The sequence below is a fragment of the Bos grunniens genome, chromosome 26 (assembly GCF_055505025.1).
Source record: "Bos grunniens cultivar Pamir isolate PY7600 chromosome 26, Bosgru_T2T1.0, whole genome shotgun sequence".
NCBI classification, from domain to species: Eukaryota; Metazoa; Chordata; class Mammalia; order Artiodactyla; family Bovidae; genus Bos; species Bos grunniens.
The window spans coordinates 18,019,135-18,038,201 of record NC_141190.1 but is presented as its reverse complement, the minus strand read 5'-3'; the positions used below and the strand labels follow the sequence as shown (position 1 = coordinate 18,038,201).

General features: G+C 36.8%; 1 protein-coding gene across 1 annotated transcript in view; it reads left to right on the top strand.

Annotated features, from left to right (window-relative positions):
- The window catches only part of TM9SF3 (transmembrane 9 superfamily member 3), a 59,002-nt gene that overhangs the window by 24,171 nt on the left and 15,764 nt on the right, over positions 1–19,067 (top strand). Inside the window, exons 4-9 of the mRNA XM_086379329.1 lie at positions 1,028–1,188; positions 2,205–2,282; positions 5,336–5,467; positions 7,639–7,805; positions 12,581–12,675; positions 14,203–14,333. Of these exons, the coding sequence (XP_086235455.1) occupies positions 1,028–1,188; positions 2,205–2,282; positions 5,336–5,467; positions 7,639–7,805; positions 12,581–12,675; positions 14,203–14,333 (764 nt within the window). The remainder of the gene's footprint in view (positions 1–1,027; positions 1,189–2,204; positions 2,283–5,335; positions 5,468–7,638; positions 7,806–12,580; positions 12,676–14,202; positions 14,334–19,067) is intronic.

Here is a 19,067-nt window from a genome sequence, read left to right as displayed (position 1 = left end):
AATAAAAAAATGATCCCCCTCCCCCCAACATGCTTTCTTGAGTTGCATTGACCATAGAGGGAAGACCCAAGGAGTAACTTCTAGAAGCTGAGATTTTCTAATGAATTTATAGGCTTGGGTGTAGGGAACATCGGATAACTAACCGACAGTATGAGGGCACAAGAGACGGTCCTCAGCTACTACCTGCTTCCTTGTTTGGGTCTTCTTCAGTATCCCAAATTGAGATCAAAATGATCATTTTAACTATTGCCTCAGTACCATTTATCTTCAACATTTCTGTCATTTTGTTGACAAAATCCTGGGGATAATTCTAAGACTTGAGGTGTAAAGAGGAGGCATTTTAAGTTAGGCTTCCCTGGTGGTTCAGATGGTAAAGAATCAGCCTGCAGTGTAGGAGATGCGGGTTTGATCCTTGGATCGGGAAGATCCCCTGGAAAGAAAATAGCAGGCTACTCCAGTATTCTTGCCTGGAGAATTCCATGCACAGAGGAGCCTCGTGGGCTCCAGCCCATGGAGTCACAAAGAGCTGGACATGACTGAGCGACTAATACTTATATACATATGTGCAACTATTAGGAATGGATTGATCATAGGTTATTAGAGAAAATACAAGACTGGAACTCTGGAAACCTTGGTTTTAATTTTAGTTTGGCCACTAAACTGAGAACCTTGCCAAATGGTAATATAGTGCTTCCTTGAAATTTTGAGATATCAGGGAATATAAAGTATATGGTCATAATTATTACAGTGGAAGGTGTACTTTGAGGATCAAAGTATGAACTTTGAAGATCAAAGTAATGATAGACTATGCTGAGCTTTTTTACCATGAAGTGAAAATGGTTTGGGTTTGCCAAGTACTTAACAAAGAGAAGTCCAGCCTGCAGCTCTTCTTTGTTCTAACTGTAAGGGATAATGGGAATGTTGCTGTTTTTTTATAAAAATGCTTTTTACTGAGCTTTAGTTTCTAATGTGTTTTAAATATTAAGTGATGTTACATACCTTGCATGAAGTGTTATTTCTTTTGTAGGTATAGTTGGTGAAGCAGATGAAAATGGAGAAGATTATTATCTTTGGACCTATAAAAAACTTGAAATAGGTTTTAATGGAAATCGAATTGTTGATGTTAATCTTACTAGTGAAGGAAAGGTGAAACTGGTTCCCAATACTAAAATCCAGATGTCATATTCAGTAAGTATGAAAATAATTGTATACAGGAAGAAGTGTTTGTAAAGTTTTAACATCAAAAGTTAAGTTTTACAACTTCAGTAAATGAAAATGTAGCTTGAAATGGGGTGCAACAGAAATACTGCTCAGTATTTAATTTATATAGTAAAAATCTTATTAGACTATATTTCCCCAGTGTCTGTAAGTAAGCCTCCTGAAAACAAGGAGATTTACTTTAGGTCTGTAGTAATAAATACCTGTTATGCAATGGCAGGACCTACCAGTTGCTTCAGCAAGGTTTACCATTATAACTGAGCAGTTAGCTAACCCAGCCATGTATTCTCATGGTTACTTTTTAGCAGTACTCCTTGTCTTTCCTTTTACTGTTGCACATGAAGAGATGATGCTATGTTGAAAATTTCTGGATGAGTAGTTTACCATATTTTGCTTTATCAGCTGGAATAAGATGCTCTTGCAGAGTAAGAGCCCTTTGTAGCTGTCAAGTTAATTCTGTTCTATTAGGATTAAAAGTAATGGAAAGAAGAGAAATCTGATGTAGGTAGCCTCTCTCTTTGCGAGTTTCCTTTCCTGGTAACCAGAATGAGTCCATTGCTATTAGATAGTTTTGAAAGTTTTTCAAGCTCTGTGCATATGTACCTAGTACAAATAATATTTGCATAGCTGTATTTATAAAGAAACACAATCTTTGTCATAAAACTAATGCAATCTAAAGACAAAGATGTTCAGATTCTTAATTTATTTTGTCTATTTAATTATTACCACATTTATGAGGTCAGAGAATTTAACAGTTAATAATCCTTGAAAACTGAAATGATCACTCTAAGTAAAGTTATAAGTTTTGTTAATACACAGAAAGGGAAGTTAGGTAGTTTTTTAATCATATATTTCAACTTCTCAGATTGGTAGTAACTTTCTACCATTTCTCAAATTTCTTATTCTTAGAGTGTAAATCTTCTAATTTTGCTCAGAGTATTGTTTACTCTGAGCAAATGTCCTTAATATTCAAATTTTTTTTTCAGGTAAAATGGAAAAAATCAGATGTAAAATTTGAAGATCGATTTGACAAATATCTTGATCCATCCTTTTTTCAACACAGGGTAGGTAAATTGTGTACTTTAAGACATTCAGTATGTGCTTCAATCAGTCACACAGTAAGCAGTTGCCATCTATAGGGCACAGTGTGAGGGGTGTGAATCTCAAAGGTTTAACTATAATGCTGATTTCAGATGTGAGCTCAGAGGGCCCTGAGTACCTGTTAAAGCGGAGCTGCTGTCTTCGGGGCAAAAAACTGTGTTTGGAGAGTTGGAGGGGAAGATCAGAGTACAGTTTGGGACATGGTAGTTTTGAAGTGTCTTCAAGACATCCAGATGGAGATAATGATCAGCTAGTTGGATCTGTCAAATGGAGTTCAGAAGAGAGGCCTGGGCTAGAGATAGAAGTTTTGTGGTTGTTGGCATGTAAGTAGTATTTAAAGCTGTGAGACTGAATGCAGTTACCAAGAAAGAGTGTATGGAAATAGAAGAGCACTAAGGACGGAGCACCGGGAGCAGTAGTGTAAATGTAGAGAGAAAAGCGAAACCCAGCTCAGAGCTCTGAAGAGATTCTTGTATGGTGTGAAAAAAGAATTGTATGGTATCCTGAAAGCCAAGAGAAGAAAGTCTGTCATGGAGGATAGAAAGATTAGTTCTGAATTGTTGCTGATGGGTCAGTAAGATGAATACTGACAGTAACTGTGGACTCATCTGGAGTCATCGGTGAACTTGACAGAGAACAAGGTTGGTATAGTAGCGGGGCACAGTCTCAACAGAGCTGCTGTAAGAGGGTGAGGGGAGGGTAATTGGAGGCAACAAGTCTGGCTATTAATGGGAGTGAAGAAATGGTACAGTAGTCAGCAGGAAAGATGGGATCAGGAGGGAGTTGGGGTGTTTTTTGTTTTGTTTTGTTTTTTGAAATGTAAGGAAAACACGTTTGTATGTTGATGGGGTTCCGTAAAGAATACAAAACTGACGATGCAGAAGATGGGGAGAATTAATGAACCTTTTTCCTTGAGTAGGCAGGAGTGGATGGGGTCTACTGTGAAGCATTGGGATTGTTTGTTATACAGTGACTTACAAGCACAGACTTAGGAGCTCCAAATGCATGTAAACTCAGTCTCTGTCATTTACTGTAACCTTGGTGAGAGGACTCAGTTCTTTAGCTTTGTTTCAACAGTGAAGCAAGGTTTATACTACCTTTCAGAGTTGTTGTGAAACTGCATTTGACCGTGTTTATAAAACCTCTGGTATAAAACCTTCCACAGCAGGTGCTCAGGAAGAAGCAGCGCTGGTGGTGTATTAATCTCCACGGTTCAGTGTTTGTGGTAAACCTGGAGTGCTGCTTTTAGGATTAGCAACACTAGAGGGCGCTGGAGGCAGCACTTCATAGGGTCAGTCACTGCTGTGTGACATCTCATTGCTTTATTGTTTCAAGGAAGTATTTCCCTTGGTTAATAACTTCAGAATCATACAACATTTTATAATTTGGGGGATAAAGAAATATTATAAACTGTCAGGTTATTAGTAGTACATTATAATAGGTATTAAAGTTTGCATCTTTGATTAGAAAATAGCTTTGCCAGAAATTTTAACATTTGGGGGCATATCTTTCTTACTACCAAACAGTAACTATATAAAACTTCTTTTCAAAAATTTGATAAATTGACTGAAAAAAGTTATGAGTTGTGTGTGTATATATATGTATATATACACACATATATATATGTATATATAATTTTTTCTCTCTTGTCCTTTTCTGGGTCATTAATTTCCAGAGTAGCAACAAAAGCAAATCTTTGTAAAAACCTATTATTATATAGTGCATTTATAAATCTTAAGAGATACTTTTGTGATAAACTTTATATGTGAATAGTTTAGGTTTGATATGCAAGCTTCCTTGGTGGCTCAGAAGGTAAAGAGTCTGTCTGCAGTGCAGGAGACCTGAGTTTGATCCCTGAAGTCAGGAAGATCCCCTGGAGAAGGAAATGGCAACCCACTCCAGTATTCTTGCCTGGAAAATCCCATGGACAGAGGAGCCTAGTGGGCTACCATCCATGGGGTCTCAAAGAGTTGGACACAACTGAGCAACTAACACTTTCTCTTTGATATGTTAAAAAATAGGGAATGTCACTGTAAGTTTTAGAATAGAGAGGCGATATATGAACATGATGTTTCAGAAACATACTGGATTAGCTGTTACAGGGTAGACTGAGAGGAAGGGGAAAGACCAAACATAAAGGTCATCACTAGGAGGCCATTAGAGCTATCAGGTGAGAGGTGATGGCTTGGGAATGGAGAGGAAGGGGGAAAAATGAAATGAGAGAGAAGAGAAATTTTGAAACTATCCATAAGGAAGAATTTTGGGGAATTAAAATATAAAGAAATTGCTGGACAGTGCCACAGACATAGTTGGAAGTCAGATGTGCTGCGTCTGAACGTAATTTTTTGACAAATGTATGGGTGAAATCAAAGTCAAGAGCCTTGGGGATGTTGAGAACTATGGAGTACCTCAGAGTTCTCTGTACTGTGGTTAGGAAGGTAGCTCAAGTCCATGGCACCCAACTATGATGGTTTAGTCTTGTCATTTTGATGAGGTTTTCAGGTTGTTGCTCAGTTAGAGGGAAGGGAACTAATATTTATTGAGTATTCACTGACCTGTGCCAGACAATGGTGACATGTGGCTTACATATATATTAAAATGTACAAATGACTTATGATATAGTATCATTTCCTTCATTTTTGATGAAGGAAAACCGGGGTCAGGGCCTGTGTTTGAACTGTGTTTTGATTCCAAAACCCATGTTCTTTCTCTGTAATACTGAATAGCATACTCCGTGTGGCCAAATTGTACTTTATTTGTACAATTTTATTGTGATAATCTATATATATAGTATCATACTTTTAATGCATCTGAAGCTTACTGGAAAGAAAGCCAATCCCTTTGATTACTCTTCTCTAGTGTATTTTAATTATGGATTTTCATGTAAAAGTTTTAGAAGATTTTTGTGTTTGGTTTTTTTTTTTCTTTTGTGTAAACATTCTATTGTCATCATGAAACCTATGAATTTTGTAACTGGTATTTCTTGTAAGTAATACTTTATTTTCTGTTATTCTAGATTCACTGGTTTTCAATTTTCAACTCCTTCATGATGGTTATCTTCTTGGTAGGCTTAGTTTCCATGATTTTAATGAGAACTTTAAGAAAAGATTATGCCCGGTATAGTAAAGAAGAAGAAATGGATGACATGGTAAGCAAACATTTTATTAATACATTGTATTTACAAAACAATTTAACTCAAGTGTTTTTGAATGTTGGAAGTAGGTTTATAATCCTGAGATCAGCTGATCTTTAGAATTCAGAATTTTCAGGCTTTAGAAAGATATAAACTCCAATCAAATATTTTGATGTTTTTAAGTGCCCTGATTAAATGTCCTATAATCAAATACATTAATGTGTTTTCAGCAAAACATATGAATGTTCATCCTAAGTGGGACGAATAAAATAAGCAGTGTAAGTAATCTCTTGTTAGTTCAGTCTTGAGATTTGCCACCAGATATGTCCAGCTTGTGAAACAGACTCACTTTTCAGAGCTTTTGATTTCAGAATTGCAGCTAGGAGGTTGTCGACTTGTATTGGTATCTTTCTAATGCTGCTAAATATTGCATAAAATGAAGAGTGGCTGGAAGGATTAATTTACATTTAGTTCACATGGTTCAGAGGTTTGCTTTTGAAATTATTTTTACAAAATTATAGAACAGTGTTATAAATAAGCAAAAGTGTGTTTTGTTTGTTTGTTTGTTAATTTTTTTGACCACACTGCACGACTTGTGGGATCCTAGTTCCTTGACAAGGGTTTGAACCCATGCTCTTAACAAAGCACAGAGTCCTGACCATCAGGGAATGTTAATGACTAATCTTTTTTTTTTCCCTTTTTTAAAAATGAAGTGTAATTTACAATGTTGTATTAGTATCAAATGTACAGCAAAGTGATTCAGTTGTTAATGAATATTCTGTGTAGATATGCTCCATCATTAAATGAGCTTGGAAAACAGTTAAATTAAACTTCAATATGCATATGTGTCTTGTGAAATATCAGAAGATAGATGAACTATTTCAGTTCAGTTCAATTGCTGACAAAACATGGTCCACTGAAGAAGGGAATGGCAAACCACTGCAGTATTCTTGCCTTGAGAACCCCAAGAACAGTATGAAAACATGAAATATTTGCTGCCTCTCAAATATAGCTGACCCAGACCACTCCCCCTCCCCTGCCACCACCAAAAGAAACCCAAAGATTATCTTGAGGGACTGATTGATATTTCTTAAGAAACTCTGTTTTAGATATTTGCTTACTCAGGTTGAAAAGGCATAATTGAATGTTTTGTTTAAAAAAGCACTATAGACAGCATATTAAAAAGCAGAGACATTACTCTGCCAACAAAGGTCCGTCTAGTCAAAGCTATGGTTTTTCCAGTAGTCATGTATGGGTATGAGAGTTGGACCATAAAGAAAGCTGAGCGCCAGAAAATTGATGCTTTTAACTGTGGTGTTGGAGAAGACTCTTGAGAGTCCCTTGGACTGCAAGGAGATCCAACCAGTCCATCCTAAAGGAAATGAGTCCTGAATATTCACTGGAAGGACTGATGCTGAAGCTGAAACTTCAGTAATTTGGCCACCTGATGTGAAAAACTGACTCATTGGAAAAGACCCTGATGCTGGGAAAGATTGAAGGCAGAAGGAGAAGGGGACGACAGGATGAGATAGTTGAATGGCATCACTGACTCAATGGAGATGAGTTTGAGCAAACTGTGGGAGTTGGTGATGGACAGGGAAGCCTGGCATGCTGCCATCCATGGGGTTGCAAGGAGTAGAACATGACTGAGCGACTGAACTGACTGATAGACAGTTAAATAATATTTAACTATTCGATATATTCCCCGTGTATTTTCTTAGGCTCCAGGCTATAAAGGGCATTTCTGCATTGCTAGGGCATCTAGTACTGGTTTTAATTTTCTCTTTTGCTCTCCACCTGGGCCCTGGTCATATGTGAGCCATAGTCATGATGTAATGTCAAGAATAGCATCTGTAGGTAATGTTCAAAGAGCCTCTGGGCTTTTCTCCCTGTGTTACCATTTCTTTTTGCTCCTAGACCTTTTCTTTCTCCATTCTTTGAGATTTTCTGAGTACAACCAGGAGCCACCTTTCTGAGTTTCAGTAATATCACACTTTATAACATAATAAGTTATAAAGGCAGAAATTATTTTAAATTTGAAATGTCTTTTCTTGATATTTTGAAACTTTTAACAGCTCTAAGTTTGTAGGGAGGGAACTTACAACTGTAGTTGTAATTTTTTAAGTTATGTATTTTAATTTCACTCTGGATTATTTTCTTTTCTCTCAACACGTATATATGTATAGGATAGAGACCTTGGAGATGAGTATGGATGGAAGCAGGTGCACGGAGATGTATTTAGACCATCAAGTCACCCACTGATATTTTCCTCTCTCATTGGTTCTGGATGTCAGATATTTGCTGTATCTCTCATTGTTATTATTGTTGCAATGATAGAAGATTTGTATACAGAGTAAGTTCATATGTTTATAACTTTATTAATTTTTCATTGTTCTTGAATAGTTTTAGTAATTGAACCTTTAAGTCAATCATATTAAATATCTGCTGATTCTAGTTATCTTAGAATTTAAAAAGCATAAGTGCCATTATTGTAAACAAATAATGAACAGTATTCTGTAGCTATAATAAGTATACTTTCCTGTTATCATCTAAAATTACTAACCTTATTGAACACTTTGCTTGGTTATAAAGATTGGTTTTCATTAGAGGTATGAGCAGAATTACAAATCAAGAGTTCTTTGACAAATTGAGTAGACACTTTTATGAAAGCTGAAGTCCAATTAGGTCTTCCTAAGAAGCACACAAGGATTACCCATTTACTGAGTTAGTACTTCATATTTGCCTCCAAAACATGGAGCTGTACAGAATAGAAGAAAGCATTATAAATAACACTAAAAAGAGTGGTGGAAAAAGCACACGAGGTTAGAAAAATAATTGCATGGTTTTTCCTTTATTCTGTCTTTACATGGTTTCTGGTACACTGTTTCTTTGAAGACAAAACCAGTTGCAAGAAATCTTTAATGTGAGGCCTTTGGATCCTAAGAAAAAGTAGTACATTCATGGAGATCTTAAGTCTTTATTGGGTAGTCCTATAACCTTGTGCTCAGAGAGCCATGACCTCAACAAAGCAAAAACACTCTGAGCCTGGGTGTAGATGCCGCCCTATGAACGACACTTGTCTCCTGTTACATCTCATACCCCTATTTCAGTTCCTGATGGTGCTTGCTTAGAAATGCCTGGCACTTGGTGGACAAGTGACAAATTGTTGCTGAACGCACGGCTCTTGCGTTACATATTAAATGTTTAACTGTAAATTATTTCTTGCACTGGACAGTAAGTTCTTTGAGAGTAGAGAGTCTTATCTTTGCATTCCCTGAGTACCTGAAGAACTTTGCATATTCAGGTTTCTCAGTCAGTACTTATTGAACTGAAATGAATGATGTATTAATTGACAAAGGTATTTGTCTGTAGTTTGTTATATTTCTTTAATATAACCTTTGTACTTCAGTTACCACATAAACCTTAAAATGGCCAAAAGCTAAACTTCAGTGTTTTGTAGGTAGTTCTAATTTTAGGATATAATATATTTCAAGTAAATTAAATCTCAAATTCAAGAAAAGCTACACTGGTAGGCAGATTCTTTATCACTAGTGCCACCTGTGAAGCCCCTTCCTACATGAGACTACATCATCCTTCACATTAAATACTGGATTAAATTCATCACTATGGAATTGACGCTGACTATATAGTCACAGTGTTAGAATTTAGTAGTGGGCATGTATGGATGTGAGAGTTGGACTGTGAAGAAGGCTGAGCGCCAAAGAATTGATGCTTTTGAACTGTGGTGTTGGAGAAGACTCTTGAGAGCCCCTTGGACTGCAAGGAGATCCAACCAGTCCGTTCTAAAGGAGATCAGCCCTGGGATTTCTTTGGAAGGAATGATGCTGAAGCTGAACTCCAGTACTTTGGCCACCTCATGTGAAGAGTTGACTCATTGGAAAAGACTCTGATGCTGGGAGGGATTGGGGGCAGGAGGAGAAGGGGACAACAGAGGATGAGATGGCTGGATGGCATCACTGACTCGATGGACGTGAGTCTGGTTGAACTCCGGGAGTTGGTGATAGACAGGGAGGCCTGGCGTGCTGCAATTCATGGGGTCACAAAGAGTCAGACATGACTGAGCGACTGAACTGAACTGAACTGAACCTCTGCTAGGGGTTTCCCAGATGGTGCTAGTGGTAAAGAACTTGCCTGCCAGTGTAGATAGACATGAGACACAGGTTTGATCCCTGGGTTGGGAAGATCTCCTGGAGGAGGAAGTGACAACCCACTCCAGTACTCTTGCCTGGAGAATCCCATGGACAGAGGAGCCCGCAGGCTGCAGTCCATAGGGTCGCACAGAGTCAGACATGACTGAAGTGACTTAGCACACACACATGCAGCCTCTCCTAGAATCCAAATTTTTGCTTTGTTCTTTCTCAAATGTTAATGTTTCAGTGTTGGCAGTTCATTTTTTAATGCTGAAGCTGTTCTGCTTATAGACCTTCAGCTTTTAGAAATAAGAAACTGCACCTAATAGATGCTTATTAGCAGGCTAGTAGGGTGCAGTCCATGAGGTTGCTAAGAGTCGGACACGACTGAGCGACTTCACTGTCACTTTTCACTTTCGTGCATTGGAGAAGGACATGGCAACCCAGTCCAGTGTTCTTGCCTGGAGAATCCCAGGGATGGGGGAGCCTAGTGGGCTGCCGTCTATGGGGTTGCACAGAGTTGGACACGACTGAAGCGACTTAGCAGCCGCAGCATGAATTTTATTATTTAAGCCTGTCATTGTTATCAGTGGTTTTTCTACCATTTGAAGTGAACATACTTAATGACTTACATGATAAGTACTACACCTATGAATATTATTATGAGATCAAAGTGACTAACCTTACTGAGGTTCCATGTTAGTAGCTTTATGCTCATTAGCTCATGTAATCCTCACATCAGCCCTGTGAAGGGACTATTATCTTCAGCCCACAGATGAGAAAGGTGAAGCTCAGGGAGGTTGAGTAATTTGAGTAAGATAACACAGCTATTAGTAAGGTGTGTTAGTAAGATGAGATCTGAACCTCGACACTCTTCCCTGATAGCTTAGATGGTAAAAAGTCTGCCTGCAGTGTGGGAGACTGAGGTTCAATCCCTTGGTCAGGAAGATCCCCTGAAGAAGGAAATGGCAACCCACTCCAGTATTCCTGTCTGGAAAATCCTATGGACAGAGGAGCCTGGGGGACTACAGTCCATGGGCTTGCTAATAGTCAGACACGACTGAGCAACTGACACTCACCGCTTTCACTCTGACTCCAGAACTTGTCTCTTAACTTTCAGTGCCCTAGATATGAAGATAGAGATAATAAAAATGCATAGTGATGAGAAAATGAAAAAACTTGCATGTAAAAATTTGTAAGACTCACTCCAGGAGTAGATATCTCAAGGATTCTAGAGGTTAAAAAGCAGATAAATGTATAACCTGAGAAAATTACTTTGTTCAATGATGATCATGGCAATCAGGGAAGAAGAAAATACTTAGATAGATAGAAGATCAGCATCAATGTGGATGTGCCAATTAGTGTGATATTAACCCTGGAGAAAGCATGGTGTTTAAGAAGGTATGAGTAAGTCTGGTAAAATGCTCTGCAGTGGTGGGATGGCAAGCGTAGGTAAAGCAGCTACTTAGATATCACCCTCTCTCCCCCCACCCCCAGTCTTAGAGAGATAAGCAAGGATGGTTCTCTACTTCAGTAGATTTCTTCATTGTAGATGGAAGTGGTCTATTTTGGGTGGAAAATGCCCATAAGATGTTTTTGAAGAAAGAGATGCAAGGGTATATCTGATTTTTAAAACTGTAACTTATTCTCACAGTTCCACTTAGTGGAAATCTCTCTGGGGGCTGCAAATTTAACTCTCTAGTCATTTTGGACTCTCAGTCGCATGACAGCAGCCTGAACTCTGTCATCGTCTGTGTCAGTATCCACACACCCGGTAATAAGCAAAATGATCAATTTTTTAATGATAGCCTGGAAAAAAAAGTACTTGCAGTGTTTAATTATATTCTTGAAAAAACAAATTTGGCTTTTCAAACTGATTAACTTTGAGGGACTCACAATCTTTTAAACATGGGAAACAAACATATTGCTGCCACGTTTCTCTTTAGCTGTATATTTATGTAATTGAATATTATATAGTGTTTTAACGTACACATTACTTTAAGAAATTGAGCTTAAGTGTTTGAGCAGAAGAGTGGTACATGTTTCAAGACTGTGTGATGCCTTTGTAAGTCTACGTAGACGGACAATGGAATGTAATAATTATTATCCAGAAGATGGTTAATTTTTGAAAGTTGTATATCCTTCCAGAGCACACATTAGTGTGATATTCTTGTAAGTTGTGTTTAAAAGATTATTCTTTAACTCAGATTAACAAGGCTATATGTTCTGTCTACAGATTTTTACCTTCCTAGTTGTGGTGAGTTTCAGAAATGGTCTTTATTTTTAGTTAAGTACATGTCTGTATTATGGCAGATGATGCTGTCATTTTATTGTTTTAATATTTCTCTTTGCTATTAGGCATTTAACATATTTTTGTCCAGTTTTGTTCAATAGGAGAGTTGATCTGTATTGCCTAGATAGCATTACTGGAAGAAGAGGTTAGAAATTATTGATCAAAACAATTTTAACAGTATAAGGGAAACTACATAGAAGTCTCAGTACTATACCATTTAAAGTAATAGTAGTCATATAGGTTACAGTACTTCCATTTTATTTCTGTCAGCAGGCAAGACTCTTAAGCAGTTAAACTATAAAGAGAAATATTCTAATTAATTTTCTTAACAGATGAATATTCTTTGCCATGTGATGTGATTGGTTCACAAGGTTGTGAAACAGTTTTAGTGCCAGCTTCTAGTATGTTTGCCAAAGAAATGTGAAATGTTTGTTAGGAATATTATGAAATTTAACTTCAAATTTAAAAAAAGTAGGATCAGTCTGTTACCATTTACATGCAATTTTAGCTAGAAATTCATTCACTGGGCAACCTTTTGAGGTCCGCTGAAATCCAGGAATACATTTTTTCTGTTACTGCTAAATTTGTCTTTGGTATTAAACTGATGCTAATGTGATAGACTGTATGATATTTTCTTTAAATCATTGGTTTTAGTTTATCATATATGTTGTTTTGCCTTTTTAGGAGGGGGTCAATGCTCAGTACAGCCATATTTGTCTATGCTGCTACATCTCCAGTGAATGGTTATTTTGGAGGAAGTCTGTATGCTAGACAAGGAGGTAATTTCTGAGTTACTGTTTGTGTTTTTAATTACAGATGCTAATATTTCACTGTGAGGTATATGGAGTTTACAATGGGCAGGATAGCCGTTATAAAGCCATTTGTTATCCAGTTTCACATAATCTCCACCAAACCTGTTACATGTTCTCATCTACTTTTTATGGAATCCTTACATTTTATTTCCTAAAATTATGAATAATTAGTAGATTATCTCCATTGCCCACTGTGAAGTTAGGCCTAAGGAAGCTGTGGGAGAGAATGTATTTAAGTTATTATTTTGCTTTGAGGTGTCTAGTTCCCTAGCAGTGCTCCACAGGAGGCTTCCTCATAGACTCTATAGCTTTACAGCTGACCATAAAGGCATGTTTCATGGTTTATGGATATATGTCTGGGCAGTGGAAGGCTAATAGGAAGGAAAGCTATTTATTTCTGTTGACCCTTAAATACTTATCAAAGGATCCTGTAGAAAGATTTTCTGTCACAATCTTTTGCTAAGGGAGCTTCATCTGAAATACCCCCTTGCTTCTTTACTGTTGTGACCTGAAAGTGATGGGTGTTCATGTATGATGTGAGGTTTCTGCCTCGTGGTGTTTCTTTCTGTGATGGCATTTAAGGTCTTTAAGTTCCTTTGTTTTTCCTATAATTGGTTGGGGTCAGAAAAGTGATAAAAGTAGTAGATTTGCATATTTCAGTTTATGAATGAAAGTTTGTTGAAAGATGTTAAAATTATATTCCTCAGAATAGAGACTTCCTAATGTGATTTTCCCAGCCCTTCCTAAGCAGTGTCAGCATTAGAGGATCCTGCCCTTCTTTTAGTAGGCTAGACATATAGGCTAGAGGAGCTCAGAGCATAGGATCATTTAAAATTCCCCCAGGATATCCTGATTTACCATGGCTTTAAAAAAAATTGGTCCTGTCGACTTAATGTGCTCTGTACTGTAAACAGATAATTCTTTGGATTGCCTGAAGGAGTATCATTGCAGATTCCTGACTGTTTTAGTTAGCTGTTCAGTTTCTCTGTTCTCCCTCTGGATATGGGAAATGAGTCTTAGCACACAGGTCTATCATCCTGAGGAAGTAAGGATGCCTGAGGTAATGCCTGCTTTGAGTTTGATCTGAAAACTAGTTAGGCTAAGAGCTGTACAGTTTATGGTCTCTAGAATAGTCTCCACAGCAGGAACAGGTTACTCAAAACAGGAAATTGAACATAAACGCGCTTTTAGTCTGATTGCAAGTGAAGAACACCCAACCAAACTTAACTTTACTACACTTGTTCTTGAAAGTTGGCAGAGTTCAGACTTAAGCGTAGGAGTATCAGATCTTACCGAGAGTAACCGAAAAGTTCTTTTCTGATTGACAGTGTCTTAAGGAGATCTGATCATGTCCATGTCCTACATTGAAAGTGTAGGAAAAGAGAGTGCTAGAAAAGAGTTGGAACTTAATAAGAGAAATAGCCACCTTTCAAACACTGATGTATGTCTGTCTACCTAGCTTCTCTGATTGTTACAGTTTCCCCTTTCTTTCAGGAAGGAGATGGATAAAGCAGATGTTCATTGGTGCATTCCTTATCCCCGCTATGGTGTGTGGCACTGCCTTCTTCATCAATTTCATAGCCATTTATTACCATGCTTCAAGAGCCATTCCTTTTGGAACAATGGTGAGTTGCTCGAATCTTACTTTTAAACTGAGAGTATATTGGTGATGGACAGGGAGGCCTGGCATGCAGTCCCTGGGGTCGCAAAGAGTCGGACACAGCTGAACTGACTGACTGACTGATAAGCATTGTAATATGAGGTCTACTGTCTCTCCAGGGTACCTCTAGACTAGGAGGTACCTTAAGTATAATAGCTGCCTTTTACTATTTGCGGCCAGTCCCCACTCAGTCCTGGAAAGTTAGGTAAAGAAAATTTTTTCTTGATTTTGTCAACCAATGAAGTGGAAGGTCAACTTAAAGTAAGACAAAAGAGAACACTGTTTATTAGAAATGAGGGAAACTGGTGAGTATGTTGCAGAGGAAGGATGATGACACACAAGAAACCTGGGTGTGTTAAGGTGATCGTTGAGTGCAGTGAAGTGAAGACTGCCTCTAACTTTTTTTTTTTTTGGTAACTACTATTTTTAGAACTTCACAAAAGCATTTATATTAATATTGATAACTTACATGCTATAAATATTAAAATCCTATTTTATATCTTACATGTTATCACAGAGTTTGAAATGTTGTAAAATTTTTAAATATATTAAAACTAATGCACAGGAATACTGGTGCTTTATAGAGGTAACTCACAGTCTCTTGATTCTTCCAGTTGTTACCATTTTACTAGAAACAGAATTTTAGGCCTAGAGTAGACTTTAGTCTTGGTGTACACTTGTGCAGACATGCACACACACATACACACACACATGTAAGTTGCAAGGTGGTTACTGTTTTTCAGAGAGGTCATATAAGGTTTAACGTCATATGGATTTAATGGCAGAACTGCAACTGGAACCCATATCTCTGTCTGAATTTTAACCTTGTTTTGGGTTTCTTTCTATCATATGGGAGTTATTGAATGGTCTGAGAAAAGTCCAAATGATTGGTTGTTTTACAGTCAAAGTTTTTCAGAGATACCTTGCATATATGTTTTTATTAAATCTTTAATAATTTTTATTTAGGAATATTTTGCAGATTGCTTCAAAATTGGAAGCTTTTTTTGGTTTATATTTTGTTTTTGCAAGCCATGGATACCGATAATGGTTAGGAAAGGGTAAAAGAATTAGTAACATTGAGAACTGGAAAATAATTTGCTTTATAGTAGTTCTAGGCCATCAGAAATTATATAGAGTCAAGTTACTTAGAGGTGATCTGCCAAATGAATTACTATCATAGTGCTTTAAAAACTAAAATTCAGATTCCATTATAATTTTTACTGTAAAGTTTTTAATTTGTTATGGTGAAAATGTTATTTCAAAGTTGCTTTGTTTCACAAAAATTATAAATTTTGCCACTCTGTAGATGGGGTTTTAAATGTTAATGTTCAATGTAATTTACCTTTAGATACTTTAATAATTACTGATTGCTCAAATATAGTATCAGACTCTATGCTGAGCAAGAGATGATCTATAAAATTGATCTTTATTGTATAAAAGACTGACTGTTGGTGCTTAGCATCCTCCTACAATGCCCTGGTCATAATGTCCTGGTCTTTGTAATGAAGGAATACTCCTTTGAGGTTGTAATCAGGTGTTTGGTCTAAAATTTTTTATTCCTTTTAAGAGTATCAGAATTTGTTTAGAACATGAAATGTAAGAATTGAGATATTTGACCTAGTTGTCCCTTAAGTGTTAACTACTTAAATTTGTATTTTAAGTTATTTGACTTGTTGACAATATGAAGGAAATGGTTATATTATTCTCATAAACTCCATGGTCCCCAACCTTGGATACACATAGAATCACTTGGAAGTTTAAAAATTTCAATGCCCAGGGCTTCATCCTATGCCAGTTTATCTGTCCTACTTTAAACTCAATCTCTAGTGTTTACCTGATTCTAGTTCTCAGCATCTGAGGGTGGATCTGTTAGCTGTAAAGTTCCCAAGTCCCAAATGTCTGATAAACTGGATCCCCGACTTTATTACCCTCATTTAAAATCAGAGTCTTCAAATACTCCTGTATACTCTTCCCCAGGCTTATTCTGTCCCCTTCCTTTGATCTCGTGGCTGTTGAGCCCTTTCTCTGGGTAATCTTCACTCCAGTTCTGTTTTCTCAGAGAGTCCACAATTGAGGGCTTAATTCATTCTTAGTAAGAATGACTTCAGCTTCTGTGTTGCCCTGTAGAGGCACCAGAACAATGGGGATTTGTCCAGTTGGAGTCTGGATTTTTGTCAGAATACTTCTGTTGTCCCCAGGACTAGCCCAAGATGACATTGAAAGTGGGAGAAGTTTGTCTCTGGACCCCAGATTCTCTGGTCGTATGTACCTGTATGTAAAAGCCATTAAATCCATGCCAGATTAAACTTGTTGAGTACTTGTCAATCTTAGCAGCTTATTAAAGGTAAAAGAAACATAAATAGAGGGTGGTAGCGGTAATCTAAGCTAATGTCTAGCGTCTCGTCTTAAGGCATGATTCCTAGAGAATATTACAAAACTCTATAAGAGAGCATTTAAATGAAATTTGGGGTCGAAGATGGTTCAGAGATGAACATACCTGTTCCTGAAGTTGGCTTATTCTGGCCAAGGTACTACAGAGAGTTGGAGAGAGTGTACTTCAAATTAAATTGAATCTGGTAAAGTAAAACCTTTTTCCTTTGGAATTTGTTAAAAAATGATTTAAGTGCCATACCCAGAGTTTTTGGTTCTGTGAGGGTTTCTTGGGAATGAGGAAAGGTTTGCCAGGGTATTCTGAAAAAATGTTTTAGGCATCAGGTCTTTTCTGGGTTGTAAATCTTAGATTCTTGATGGTGTTGGAGGTTTTCAAAGGACAGAGAACCAAATTGCAGTTTTAAACTCATGGAGACAAAGTAGCATAGAAACTGATAACCTTTCAATCTAAATATCATTCACTTCAGAATGCACTGATAGATTCGTGACTTATCATACTTCATGATTTTGTCTCTCAGTAGGTAGAATAGTTGATGGAGAAGTAACAGGTCATGAGCCATGTTTATCATTTTAAGGTTTGTTTTATCTTGGGAGAGGAAATACCAGAAATGTGCCCTAGGTTTTAGGAAAAAGATTTCACAAATATTTAGGGAAATGCTCTCTCATGATCCAAATATTTTACCATAACTGGGAAAATGTCATGAGAATTCAAGGGTCTCAGAAATGAAATTCATGATGTATAATCAGAAATTAACACAGTGAGGAAAGAATGGAGACGAAGATAAATGGATGGGTGCTATTTTGTGATCTCTCAAAGGTTATGAGAAGAGTACAATCAATTGACCGTATATCTGTGTGGATCTATTTCTGGACTTTCTTTTCTACTTTGCTGTTGCATTGATTGATTTGGGTTTGTTTGTTTGCTTTTCCAATATCACACTGTGTTGATTATTGTAGCTTTACAATAAGTCTTGAAATCAATTCTTTTTCAAAGTTGTGTTGGAGTTTTTAGGTTCTTTGCATTTCCCTGTAAAGTTTAGAATTGGTTTGTCAAATTCTACAGAAAAACCTGATTAGAATTCCATTAAATCTGTGGATAAACTTGGAAAGAATTCACATCTCAACGACATTGAGTCTTGACTAATGAACATGGTATATCTCTTGACTTATTTAGACATCTTTTTCTTTGTAATGTTTTGTAGATTTTAATGTTCTGGTTTTGTACAGCTTTTATTGAAATTACTCCTAAGTATTTCATATTTTTTTATTTTATTTGTAAATGGTATTTCTTAAATTAAAAATTTTGGTTGCTTTTTGCTAGTGTATAGAAAAACAGTTGATTTATGCATATTGGCTTTGCATCCTGCAACTTGGTTAAACTCACTTATTAGTTCTCATTTCTTTTTTGTAGATTCCCAGAGATTTTTTGCATATATTGTTGTGTTGTCTAAGAATAAACAGTTTTACTTCTGCTTTTCTAATCTGTATACCTTTTATGGCCTCACTGCACTGGTTAGAACCTCTAGTTCTTTTCTTTTTCTTGCCTTATTGCACTGGCTAGAACCTCCAGCACAGTGTTGAACAGAAGAGGTGAGAGCAGACTCTTTATCTTGTTCCCAGTCTTCGGGGCAAGGTATTCAGCCTTATGCCATCAAGAAATGTTACCTCTAGTTTTTTCATACATGTCCTTCATCACATTGATGAAGTTTCCCTCTATTCCTGATTTTCTGAGTTTGTTTTATTGTGAAGGGAGGTTGTCTCTTGCAACAGTTTTTTTCTGCACCTTTTGAGATGATCTATGATTTTTCTTTTTTTAGTCTGATAATATGGTGGATTGCATTGATTGATTTTTGAATCTTAAACCAATCTGTAATTCCATTGATAAACCTCAATTTGTTATGATGTGTTATCCATTTTATATATAGCTTGATTTAATTTGCTAAAATTTGTTCTTTTTGTTGTTTTGCATCTATGTTTATGAGAAATATTGATCTGCAGTTTTCTTATGTCTTTTTTTAATGGTTTGGTATCAGGATATTACTAGCTTTATATTGGATTGGCCAAAAAATTCATTCAGATTTTTCCATACCAGCTTACAGAAAAGCTCAAACTTTTTGGCCAGCCTGGTAGAATAAGTTCTTAACTTCAAATCTAGTGTTTTCTTCTATCATAGTATTGAAGTTGTCAGGAATCAGAATGAGAAGTGTTGAAAATATCTACAAGATAGGCTTCTTATAAGTATTTGTGTTTGAGTTGGCAGTGTCCTGTTTATTAGGTTGATTATTGTCAGCATGCTTAAATTGAAGCT